This window comes from Tasmannia lanceolata, unplaced genomic scaffold (genome assembly GCF_043159265.1).
Source record: "Tasmannia lanceolata isolate RefF3 unplaced genomic scaffold, GAP_Taslan_0.1 ptg000018l, whole genome shotgun sequence".
Lineage (NCBI taxonomy): Eukaryota > Viridiplantae > Streptophyta > Magnoliopsida > Canellales > Winteraceae > Tasmannia > Tasmannia lanceolata.
Window position 1 is genome coordinate 4,068,008 of NW_027518695.1, and position 13,536 is coordinate 4,081,543.

Sequence of the window (13,536 nt, forward strand, 5' to 3'; positions counted from 1 at the left end):
GCGTACTGCAGGGGGTGAAATTATCATCGCCATTTCTTTCTTTTTTTTTAATTAAAAGTCGATTTTTTGTATTTTCCTTCCTTGTCTATGGACAAGACGATGACAATCGCGGACGTAATGGCAAGAGAGCGATCGATAAAAGAGAAGAAGAACAATTGCTGGCGAAAACAAAATGTAAAATAAAAACCAATAAAAAGGGGAAAATAATCTTTTGGCTTGTACAACGCTATTCTCGGGTGAATAGTTTTAGCACTGCCGCCCATCAGAAAAGGCGCAAATCCAAAACAAACAGGGGCTAAGTGTTTCAAAATGCCGATGGGAGCCAAATCACTGTTAAAGCGAATTCTAGTTCCCGACATGGTGCAATCGAGTTCTCAAACAAGAATTCGGCCTAGTAATTGGGAGTGGGTCCATATTTAAAGAAAATGAGTATTAAAATTATATTTTTCACGTGCTATTGTTTTAATCTGCTGAATGTCAGTAGATCCAATCTAAAAAAAATTGGGAAAAATAAACTTAGACCCCTTGTGGTTTCTGACACATTCAACTTAACCCTAATGTTTAAAAAGTTACAAATAGACCCCCTTGTGGTTTCAATTTGTGTAAGGTAGACCCCCTCAGTTTATCTTAAAATTAAAAACAATAATTCATATCATGTTGCCCCCCCCCCCCCCCCCCATGACTTGGAAAACCTCTTTTGTGGTTTTTGGCAGTACAAGCATTCTAAGCTAGTTTTGTGGCCATGGGTTCCCCCAAATGACCAATGCAGGCAAGTATAAATTAGTTTGGCCCCCCCAAGTGTAAATTCCTGGCTCCGCCCCTATTGGGGCATTAGAAGGGTGGTTGGTTCCAGCTTCATCCTTTAAAAAAAAATTTATAGCAATTTCATGTTTTCATTAAGAGTAATCCTAGAGAAACCGAGAGTAGGACCTAGAAGGGGACCAAACAAATTGGTTGATGCCACAACATCACAAGTGACATGAGATTTTCCTTAAGTTTAGGAATATCATAAAAAGTAAATTTTTTTTGAAGACATGGCATTTTCTCATTGCAGGTCCCCTGCTAGGTGGTACTCTCGATCTCGATACCATTTTCCTTTCATTAAATTATAATTAATAAAGCGTAAATGATACTCGCTAATGACTAATATGACAGTAACTAAGTACCTTATTTGGGCCCACCTTCAACATAACTAGAAAGATTACGGGAAATGATAAATGTGCCCCTTTTCATCACTCGGGACACCAAGCTGCATTGTATGTGCAATCAGGTCACTTCATTCCTTCAAAGTAATGAAAAGGGACTCATTTATAATTTCCCTTCTTAATCGGGTCCCCCCACATTACCATATTAATTAATGATTAATTAAGGCATGATAAGGTCCACTTGCCTCCTAACTTTCATCGCACAATACCAATAAAGAGGTGATATATTCACCCCCTTTTCATCGGCCCCAACAGCTAAATAGTTTAGATCTTTGAACAAGGTGGGTCTCACTATATTTTTAAAAATTATATGCATCTCCGTACAAAAATCATATGATTTGTATGTGTGAAAGTTCAATGAGACCCACCATTTTAAAGATCCAAACCATTCGATCATTTATTGGGCCCCGATGTAAATAAGCCCTTCACCAAAAATAACCTTCACAGAATGATCCTAACGCTTCGGTATGTAGAGGTTGATATGTGATTTGATGTTATCCATTTTATTCGCGAGGCCTAGTTATGTTGGGCCAATAAATGAACCTTTCAGATCTTTTAACAAGGAGGGCTCAGGTGAGCATTTGAAAAATGGGATTTGCTAGCGTCCGTCCCAAAAGTCATTTTGCGAATGATCTTCTGTCGCATCTGAGAGCAGACACAAGACAAAATCTTATGAAAAGTGAGCCTGTATGGCTGCTCTCACATGCAACAGTCCATCCGTGAAGTGCCTTTTGCGCCGGATGGTAGTAAATTCCTTTTTTTTTTTATTGCTTAGTCATTTTCGAAAAATGGGACCCGTTTTATGAAAAAAAAGGCGTCAAACATTAGAGCCGCGTCCACTAAAAGACAAAGGGATCAAATCGCCATAAAAGCAATAAATACACCTTGACAATAGGTCAAATCAACTGATGATGTTATCCCATTTTTATTTTCCAAACGGAATCCCGTTTCCCAAGTGTTTACCTTTTTAAATTACAAGAGGGAGATGATATTTTCACCACCTGCATTACTTGCACGCTACCACTATAACGTGATTTGACATAAGGTTGCTCACTTTTCACTTCAAATCAGGTTACATGCAGAGTGAAAATAGAGAAAAGTACGGAATGTGGGCCGATGCTTAGTGAAAATACGAATTGCAGGCACCTTTTAAAACAAAAATAAAAAAAGGGCTAAACTTCAAAATCAGGTGGTCAAAAGACACTGATATCCTTTTGACATCGACAGAGTCCTCTTTTTTCATTACTGCCTCTTAAATTGGCTCGATTCATGAGGCTTCTTTTGGTTCATTTAAATGTGTATTTGAACCGAGAGAACTTTGGGCCCATTTCTATCTTGGCCGTCGGAAATAACTAGAGACAGATAGATCTTGACACGTGTTGGAAAACTTTTTAGAACCCCGACATTATTGTACTTTTTGGAACACTGACGTTATCTTTTCTCACTTATATTTTCAACATGTGTCAGGCAGCCATCCGTCTCTAGGTATTTCCGACGGCCAAGACAGAAATATTGGGTACGCCGATGGAAATAATAGCTACAGAGAGGAAAATAATGTGTACGCCGGCGGAAATAATGTGTACGCCGATGAAAATAATGGTTAGAGAGGAAAATAATGGGTACGCCGACGGAAATAATGGTTACAGAGAGGGGAATAATGGGTACGCCGATGGAAATAATGGTTACAGGGGGGAAAAATGGGTACGCCGACGGAAATAATGGATACACCGATGGAAATAATGGTTACAGAGAGGAGAATAGGAATAGTACGCCGATGGAAATAATGGTTATAGAGAGGGAAATAATGGGTACACCGATGAAATAATAGTTACAGAGAGGGGAATAGGAATAATGGGTCCGGTGGAAATAATAGTTACAGAGAAGGGAATAATGGTTATAGAGAGGGGTATTATTATAAGATGTCACCGTTTTATATTGGTGTCCACGTGTCGTGGATCCGACTGTCTATTCATATTGGCGACGATCAAGATTTAAAGGAACCCAAGGATTCTGGGTTCACAAAAAGATTTCAATCCAAACCAAACCAACTATGTATACAGCCGCTAGCATTCCAAAAAGTTTTTCAACACGTGTCAGGCATTCATCCGTCTGTAGGTATTTCTGACGGGTAAGATAGAAACAAACCCAAGGTTCTGTGACTTTTGTCGGTTCAAATACCATAAGAACCAAAAAGAACCTTGTGAAACACGCCGGTAATGAAAAAGGAGGCTGGATGACGTTTCTGTTGATGAAATAGGGTACAGAGTCTTTTTCCAACCCGATTTTAAAGATTAGCCCGTTTTTTGTTCTTGTTTTAAAATGTGCCCAGAATCCATATTTTCACTAAACAATGGCCGTCATTCGGTATTATTCTCGTGAAAATATCTTCTCCCGTTATAAAAGCCACAGGGGAACGCATTTCCCTTCCCGCCCGGCATATTCGAAGTTATGAACTTTGAATCATGATTACGTCTTTCTTTTATCGCAAGGAAAGCGAATTCCGAATTACAGCCACGTGTCAGTAGTCATAGGATTTTCTTTATTTCTGCTAGAGAGAGAGAGAGAGAGAGAGAGAGAGTACCAGGTGCTCCAATGGCAAAAAGCCAACGAATTCCCACCGTTTGAGAGAGAGAGAGAATACCAGGTGCTCCAATGGCAAAAAGCCAATGAATTCCCACCGTTTCTTTCTCTTGCTTTCCTCCCATCCTATAAATCCATAGATACTCTTCACTTCACTCTACTTTTCAAGCCCCTTCCGAAAAAGGAAACAGAGAGAAAATATCTAGAATTTCTATTTCCGACCGATTCCTGTAATGGCTTTGAATGTCTCTGCCCTCTTCTCATGGAATCCGTTGCCGGAATCTCCGGTTTTCTTTCACATTTGGAGAAATCCGAGAATTAGTCTCTGACTCGTGTTTCTCCATTCCAGATCTCGGTCTTTCTTTCCGAATCAGAGAAAATGGAAGAGGAGAAGAAACAACATCAAAATCACCAATCTTCGAGAAATCTTCTGTTCGGAAAGTACGAGATGGGAAGGCTTCTAGGGCAAGGAACCTTCGCCAAGGTTTATTACGGGAAACAACTCCGATCTGGCGAGAGTGTCGCCATTAAAGTTATAAACAAAGATCGTGTGAAAAAAGAGTGCTTGATAGACCAAATCAAGAGAGAAATCTCTGTGATGCGTCTTGTAAGGCATCCGAACGTTGTTGAATTCAAGGAAGTCATGGCCACCAAATCGAAGATCTTCTTCATCATGGAGTACGTTCGTGGCGGAGAGCTTTTCGCCAAAGTCGTGAAGGGAAAGCTGAAAGAGGATCATGCGAGAAAATACTTTCAGCAGCTGGTCAGCGCCGTTGATTTCTGCCACAGTAGAGGAGTCTCTCACCGAGATCTGAAACCTGAGAATCTCCTCCTAGACGAGAACGAGGATCTGAAGATCTCTGATTTTGGACTCTCCGCCCTCCCGGAGCAGCTCCGGCAGGACGGACTACTCCACACACAGTGTGGAACTCCGGCCTATGTCGCGCCGGAGGTCTTGAGGAAGAAAGGTTATGATGGATCAAAAGCTGATATCTGGTCCTGTGGAGTAATCCTCTTCGTTCTTCTCGCCGGATTTCTCCCTTTCCGGGCCGATAACATCATGAACTTGTACCGGAAAGTCTTCAAAGCCGATTTCAAATTTCCGCCGTGGTTTTCTTCTGAAACTAGACGCTTGATTTCGAAGCTTCTCGTTGCAGATTCAGAAAAGAGGACCTCTATCCCTGCTATAATGGATCTCCCCTGGTTTAAAAGAGGATTCAAGCGACCTCCATCGTTCTCAACCGAGGAATTACCGGACAAATCCGAAGAAGAAGAGACAAAAACAGGTGTTGCAATATCTTCCTCTCCATCGCCGCCTTTCTTCAACGCATTCGAATTGATTTCATCTATGTCTTCTGGATTTGATCTTTCGAGCCTGTTCGAGAGCAAAAGAAAGGCGGCATCAATTTTCACGTCGAGATGCTCTGCAGAGGCGATAATGGGGAAGCTGGAAGGTGTGGCAAAGGGGCTGAAATTTAGGTTTTGTAAGGTGAAGGATTTTAAAGTGAGGATGCAGGGGGCGGAAGAAGGGAGAAAGGGGAGGCTATTGGTGACTGCCGAGGTTTATGAGGTGGCGCCGGAGATTGCCGTCGTAGAATTTTCAAAGTCGTCCGGCGACACTCTAGAATACGCCAAATTCTGTGAGGTGGAGGTACGACCGGCGCTTAAGGATTGTGTGGACCTGGCAAGGTGACAGCAACTGAAAATTGAAACTATTATGGAGGGTGTTTTTGTCATTGTCTACGGTTTATATATTTGAGTTTTTTTTTTTAACCTGTTTTGGTTTGTAATTTAATTGAGGAGATGTACATATTAATCGGACGATGGAGTGAGTGTGTAGAACTATATACAGATTTTTAATTCTTCCTGGAGCAGCTACACGTGGCTTTAGGTAGATGATCTGAGCCGTCCGATCTGTGGGCTCTGTTGTGGATTTGCAGTGATATAGAAAGCGAGGAGAAGGAGAAGTATGAAAGATTGTACCATCCGTGATCCGTCCATTTTAATCTCGTGGGTCCCAGTTTTGATTTGGCCTTCACCTATGCTCAAGTTTCTTTGTACTCTGTTTTGGATTTTGGGAACCGATTGTGAGTCCCAAACTGATAATTGGGCTCAAAATTAGACGTAAAATTGAGTCCTAGTATCCGATTCTTCACTGCCAATTTCATTCATAATCTCTTCGGCGAAGAGTTGGTCTCATAAGATCCTCTGCACCGGCACGGTATCAATGCCTGATACGGGCTCGATGTGTCATCATCTACTTGGGGAAAGAGGATTGAAAGTTTGATTGGGGAGGTTTAAGAGGCACTTAAGTTGAGTTTTGATGTTTTATTAGATAAACCAAAAGCGTGAAATACATTAGTAATTTCCTACAGTATGAGGACATAATTGGATGTAGAAGATGTGGCAAATCTTAACTCTAGATCCATTATTTTTCGAATACTAATTGGATCATGAAACACAAATCTAGGATTAAAATTAGTGTCCAAATCCATTTGAATCCTAACTTGGGCCATCTCTCCACACCCAAATTAGTACAGAATTGCCACTGAAATGAGCAAATAGTAATTTGGTCTAGAAGGAATTCAAGTGAATAAGATTCTTATGATGGTTTTTTAAAGTTACTGATTCTAAACAGCCAAAGGACTGGCAGGGAGATACTTCCTTCACATCATTCCTTCTCCTACTTTGATTATTCTTTTCTTCATTTCTGCAAGAAAATGTAAAAGTTCTTCGCATCACCCTAAAGACTCCTCATGTCCGGTTTGTTTTAGATTTTAAGAACTGATTGATTATTTGACTCAAAATTGAGTCACAGTAGGTTCTCAAAATCCAAAAAAATCAAGGTTCTAGAATTATCCAATAATGGTGGGACCAACTGCTCGTCCTATGTATACAGCATGCAGTGCTATGTATTATTAGACCTGGCAAAAAGTGACCCGGACCACTGCTCGTCCTATGTACAATGCAGCAACTAAATCTTCTCGAGGGGTTTTGAAAACCCATACCATGCTTCTAGAGAAAAACTCCAATATGACGCAAGCTCTTTGAATCATGTAAAAAAGCCAAGGCTCTTTACACTGAGAATATTCCAAAACTTCATGTTATTCAAATCTATCTTTGTTTTTCTTCCACTTGTAATTACATTATAAAGATGGTCAAGGAGTGCGGACATCACTTCCTCACTATTTTTGGAGGGCGTGAGAGGGTCATGGGATTATAGTTGCTAATCCACCAGTGGTGGTAAAATCCTTCCTCTCTCTTGCTCATATTGCTGCATACCTTTTTTTTTTTAATAATCTTATACGCATATGGAGGTTAATTCTAAGGGAAGTGATATATCCGCCCCTTTGGAATAATTGGGACACCCTGCAGCAGTGTACGTGGCAATCAGCCCCATTGAATCCTCCCCCCCCCAACATGAAGTACATTAGCCCCTCTGCAGTCATTGATAGACTGCTGCGGGGTGTCCCAAGTAGTCATAAGGGGTGGATTTATCACTTCCCTAATTCTAATGCCGTATGGGCAAATAAGACTAAATTAAGTTCTTATCTGCAAATTAGGTCCAATTCTAGTGGCATTCAAATAGTATGACTACGCAAATGGTGCCATAGGGTCCTATACAGTGACATGTACACGCAATCAAGATCATCGATTTTGTATCATTTTAAGGCGACCCACATGGCCTGTATCACATAAGCAATAAAAAGGGACTACAAAAATCAACTGTTTTGTATTTTTTGGTGGAACCTTGAGGCTCTATTTGTTTTCAATTTTGAGAACCGATTGTGAGTGTGAGTCAAAGCCTGGTTATTAGTTAAAAATTGTAGAAAACCAAGAGATCTCTAATCCCTAAATAATGATCAAACACGATGTGTAGGAAAATGCCAAAAAGAGATGAAAGAAACGCAATCACATAAAACAAGAACACAAAATTTAATTATGTGGTTTAACAGTGTGGCTACATCCAAGATTCGGCAGCTCGACTCATGTGTGCGTCGCACACATTAGTCTATTAGGGACGCGCACATTAGTCTCTCAGGGTGTGTATCACTACCATAATACAAGACACTTGTACAATAAAAATAAGGAAAGTGATAAGCTAAGTGAGCACAAGAACGAAGTCTACACTACAATCAGATTTTGCCATGTGTACCCAAAAATTCTTTTCTTACAATTTTCCTGCTTAAGTTAAATTGAGGGACATAGTTTTTATCTCATGTGGTAAAAACTGATTTGCTCGGATTACTTCCCAGTTATGAAACCGTTTTCCCATCACCCATGCATTAGTCTAAAGAAAACCATAAATTCGAGTCCAATAATCAGTTTTGGACTCAGAATCGATTCTCAAATAAACAAACAGGGCTCTATTATATATTTTTCTTTTTGAAAAATGCATACAAGTGCCTTTTCAAATCAACGGGTTAGGATCTATCCTTTGCAATGAGACCCAACGAGAAAGCAATCAACGGCTGAAAAAGCCCAATCAGCACATTCGAAAAAACAAATGTGCCCCTTGGCCTTCACCCAAAATTTCGGACGCCATTGAATAAAAGATCTCGCGTTGTAATCCTTGCCAAAAAAAGATAGCTTATGCGGCAAGAGAGTTAAGCTCGTAAATAAGAAGAGAAGAACAAACCATGAGTAGAAGCTTGCTCTCTGCGGATTAGATGGTGATGGCCTCCGATAAAATCCACTACGACGTGCTCGCTGATGCTCGAAATTCCTGCTACAAGGTACTCATCCTTTTGTCTCTCCCTTTCTCCATCTTTCTCTTTAGAAATAATTCTTCTCTTTTTCAATTTTCTCCCTAGAAAAAAGAGAAATGTTTTTGGCCTAATGACTAACCATATCCCATTTCACTAGGCACGAGATTCTTTCTATGCTTGTATGGAAAAAGAAGCCTCAAAGAAACCCACTGAAATCGCCACTGTGGGTCTTCTCTACCCTGCCGAATGCAAGCAATTTCGGGATGAATTTGTGAAACAGTGCCGGCCCACATGGGTAATTTTATTCCTCCTTCACCCTTAAATTTATCTCTAAAGAAAAAGAAAGAAAAAGGGTTTTTCATTTTCTTGATTGAGTTTGGAATTTTGTGTTTGTTCAATCTAGGTCAAGCATTTCGATCGTCAGTATTGTGCTAAGAAGAAAGTTCAGCGGCTTTTGGATAACGATGAATCGAGGAGAGGTCCCATATCTCTCCCACAGCCTTACACTTTCAAGCCCTAGTTGCTGGAATTTCGAATTTGGGTCCTTCTGTTCATGTGGTAATTTTGTGTTCGTCGTAGTATGCGTTTGAAGTGTGGAACTATACCCTTCAAGACAGACATTTTTCACTTTCTTATATAGCAATTTGGTTCATTAATCTCATATGGCATTGTTCTTTCTATTGCGGGGCATAATTCATTATCTGAATGTTTTTCTGCGAATTATTTTCTATAACTTACATTGAGGTTTGTAGGGTTTCTCTGTTATAAAGTTTGAATTCCAAACAATGTCTTTGTATGCTTTTTTTTTTAAAAAAAAATTCTGGATTTGTGGGTTTCTTATACTCTTTTCGACTTTTCAGTCTGTTCGCAATGTTTTTTGCTCATAGTTGCCGGAAACTTAGGAAGGTAAATTCTTCTCGCTTACCAAATTTAGGGGAAGTGTGCTCCTACTTGTTTCCTGATAATTAAGACTATGCTTCCTATTTAGGTGATTATTTATTCCTAAAAGTATATTTTCTTCTTTTGATAATGCGAGGCTATTTAAAAAAAGAATACTTTTAAAACTCGAAAACTCATTTTAAGTTCAAATAATGATGTACATCTTTTTCCAAAAATATAACATTAAATGTGCATGAATAAAATATGTGAAACTGTAAATTCCTACAATTTATAATTCTAATTAGTTGCAATGTCTTCCTTTCCACTTGTAGTCCTTACCTATATTAACCCTTCCTCCCTAACCTGCTACAATCCTATGCTTTCTATTTACTTCTTGCCCGCATCCAATGAGGATTCTGACATGCTTCATGGTGACTTTCAATGACACCTATCACACAGTTTCACTTTCTCTATAGCTTTTCGCTTCCTGCATTTTCTCTTTTCTAAACCCCTCATTTCCCGCTTTTGCTTACGACTCTGACAATTATTGTTTTGCTTTTATGTTGATTGTTTATGTTGCTACATGTTTTGACCACATATACTCTTTGATTCATTCTATAAACTAGCGGAAGGCTGGTATTTGGTGTTGTTAGAATATGTGAGATCTAACCATTGAATTGAGTTGAGATTCAATGTTGTATCATCTTGGTGGTAGATCAAGTACTCTGGTTAAATGAGGTAACTAGATAGTTTGATCAAGTGGATTAGAACATGTAACCAAGAAAGATTTGGAAAGTAGATTGAATTAGCATTTTCACTTTCCATTGTTATCTAGATTCCGTTCTATATTTATTATGTGCTCTAGCTATGATTAATGGAAATCATCCAAGTTTAGTGAAATTCCTAAACTTTTATGGTATCAGAGCGGGTCGATACAACCGCGCATTGAACACAACACCCATCTATTCCGTTCTTTGGCGGACGGCTGATCAAGCCGTCTGCCCGGCCCCTGTAAAGCCCTAGCATTCCCGCATCCATGCCATCTCTCATCAACGACCTTGTCCCACCGCCCATTTTCATAGCCATCCCTGCCTGCTCCAAAATCCCAATTCTTTAGTGATCTCCTCCTCGTCCTCTTCATGTCCATCCGAATCTCACTGTCAAATTGCCCGAGAGCTGCTTTCCTTGTAATCTCTCCGATGCATTTTCTGCCATCTATTGGCCTAAATGTTCGGGTCTCAGTGGCACAAACCCCTCGATTTTGAATCTCTTCGTCCTTCGGATCTCCAACACGAGTAGAACGATTGGAAATTCTTCTCCTTTCTTATTCGAATACCTATAATATGTGATACCGAAAGATCAGGGTTTTGTCGTTGGTAATATAGAATCCAATAGAGAGTGATGCATGTTCTCTCGCCTTTCCCAACGGCGCTGGCCGACTGCCCATGGTGCTTCCCACAGTGTATCATCCATGCCTCACTGCTTATTCCGTCAACCAGATCCAGCGACCAACATCGATGGACTCCACTTCCCAAATGGTATTTCTGTCAAGGAGATGAGAGAAAGGAAAGGTGTTTGGGGAAAGATAAGGCATGTGTGCAATGATGTCAAGGCAATTAAGTGCCACCTCAAAAGGCAATTTAATGCCATTAAAAGAAGAGAAGAGTTTAGTACTCTCGGGTTTGTAAAAGGCAAGGAGGATGAAAAAAAGGAACCCCCCCTCCCAACACACACCCACCCACCCACGCACCCGCCCACCTCTCAAACCCCCCTTTCTAAGTGAAATACACTTCCTGTATTTGATATTTGCACCCTCTTTTTCACCGTGTGTCCAAATTTCTCCCCTATAATTTTCTCTTCCTCCTTCCCTCTCTTTCCTTTTTCTTCTCCTTCTCTTTTTCTTTTTCTTCTCATCTTCTCCTTTCCTCTTCTTTCTTCTATTTCTCTTCCCCTGGACTGCACCAAGTTGGTAACAGATTGAAGGATCCAAGTCTATGAAGATCGAGGTTATTTTTTCTTACTCCGAACATTAGCACGCAACAGATCCTCACCAGCCAACCAAATCAGCGCTTGCCCTTGCCGCAAGACATACCATCAGCCAATCCCCTTCTCTCCCGTAGGACAATAGTTCCTGCATACTGCATCAACGTCAGCAGACTTTCTTGGCCACCAAACTCCTACACCTTTTCCCTAATTTTAGCCAATTCACTTTCCCTTTATTTTGGGAGGTTTCACCACCGTAACCTGAAACTAGTTTTGTGCTAATCCAAACAGTCCCTAAATTTTTTTGTTTGAGAAGTGACAGAGATGTATTAATATTCATACGAAAGTTACATAGAGAAGGGACCAGGAGTCCCCCCAAAAACTTCATCGTATGAGGGCCTAGGAGATAACTCCAGAGCCCTGAAGAAGAAAAAAATTCCAAAAGCTATCCCCCCTTTCCCATCCCCATTACATCCACCAATCCCAAACAACAAAAATTCCCAATTTTGCGACCTTCCTAGAAGATCATTCTTAAAACCCTGATTAAACTACCAAAAAACCTTTGCGATCTTCACCGAAGATTTTTTTTATCTTCCCAAACAAAAATTCCCAATTTTGTGACCTTCCCAATTCTGCTCCATTTTTAGATTTTGATGGAAAAAAACGAAAACTTCTCTCTTTTAAACCTCCTGGGTAAGCCCAAGAGAGACCTTTTTAAGAGAGAGACCGCCTATGATGGCCAATAACAAGTCCCCACTCCTCCCACGGTTGCGTGTGAAACAAGGTTTTCCACGCTTAGATAGTAAAACATTTATGGGACCAGATTCATTTTGATTGTTTCTGACTGATATCTAAAAATCTACTTCGACTTCCAATGACGCCTTTAATGTTTCAGGATATCGTGTTCATGATTAATGTCACTTTCGAGGAAACCGAAGACTCCATGTTGCCATTTTCAATGATACAGTGAAAAAAAACCTCGCTTCAAGTGCTTTTCAATCCAATATCGCTTCAAACAATCTTAAATAGTTACCCCAAATCACCAAAACCAGATTTCTGGCGTCTCCAACGACCGGTCCTAACCCCCCTTGGCCCACCTAAATCGTCTCCCATCTTCAATGACCCAATAAACCTTTACCAGTCCCACAATTTTAGGTTCCAAACTCCTGCCCCTCAAACATCCGATATCTCTCTATATTTCAGCCAATCAACCTTCTCCACACCTTTCCCCAGTCATGACCTTCTCCCATAATCCTCAGCCCAACCACCATCTAAAGCCTCCCTCTTAAACCAGTACCTAAAGGCTCTGTTTTCACCCTAAAGCCAGCCTTGATTTGCACCAAAAACCACAGCCTAAAACACCATTTTTATTTCCGCCACAAACTATCAACAGTCCCTTTAAATCATCTCCAATACCCATTCTTTAGCTTACCCGAGAACAGCCCTTCATTGCTTAGTCTAATCAATCAACCCAAAGCCATTCAAGATTCCAATTCTTGAATCCTTTAACAACCCAAGACCCAATCTTGGAACCTTCTTGCAATTCTTTAATCGACCCCTGAAAGCCAAGAATTTCCTACTTGCAATCTTAGATAATTCTTCCTTCATCTTTAATTGCCCAAGCCACCTACTAATTTCTTGCCATCTTCAAAGCACTGCCACCGAGCCTTTGCCGCTGTGCGCATCTCGTGCATCCTCCATTTTCCGGCAAAGAAGAAAGCTTCTGTTTTTCTTTTTGTGAGGAAGAAGGAGACTCTCAAATGTTTCTCTTTTTAATGTTATCCAAGAAAGGTAAGTTAACCTAGCTCTCTAAGAATAACAGGTTACCAGGTTACCTTCTCTTTACCCTGTGACCTGCAATAGTAGGTAACCAATGATAAGGTTAGAAAGGGTTACACGCCAAACAAGTTTCTTTGTACATTAGCTTTTAGCTAGAAGAGAAGGCAAAAGGGACGTGTCTAGCAAAACCAAGTAACTGTGATAACACTAATACTACTTGGTTTAGTTGCACAGTATGTTACACGTTACATAGTAACACTAATTCGTAGTTGGCACATTAAGTTACATGGTAACTTGTAACCTGGCAGTATGTTGATGTCTCCACCTTGATTCCCATTTAGAGGTGATTAAGAAAAAAAGAACAAAGAAAAAAATAAGGAAAAGAGAAAAGTAGAAAAGCA

General features: G+C 40.3%; 2 protein-coding genes across 2 annotated transcripts; both read left to right on the forward strand.

The window, feature by feature from the left end:
* The first annotated feature begins 3,780 nt into the window (after positions 1–3,780).
* Positions 3,781–5,656, forward strand: LOC143851138 (CBL-interacting serine/threonine-protein kinase 25-like). The gene has a single exon (XM_077360470.1). The coding sequence runs from the start codon at positions 4,165–4,167 to the stop codon at positions 5,476–5,478; it is 1,314 nt and encodes a 437-aa protein (XP_077216585.1). The 5' UTR covers positions 3,781–4,164; the 3' UTR covers positions 5,479–5,656.
* Positions 5,657–8,323: 2,667 nt separating this feature from the next.
* LOC143851292 (Cytochrome c oxidase, subunit Vib family protein) lies at positions 8,324–9,280 on the forward strand. Its single transcript, XM_077360670.1, has 3 exons — positions 8,324–8,521; positions 8,652–8,789; positions 8,898–9,280. The coding sequence occupies exons 1-3, from the start codon at positions 8,456–8,458 to the stop codon at positions 9,012–9,014; spliced, it is 321 nt and encodes a 106-aa protein (XP_077216785.1). The 5' UTR covers positions 8,324–8,455; the 3' UTR covers positions 9,015–9,280.
* The last annotated feature ends 4,256 nt before the right edge of the window (positions 9,281–13,536 follow it).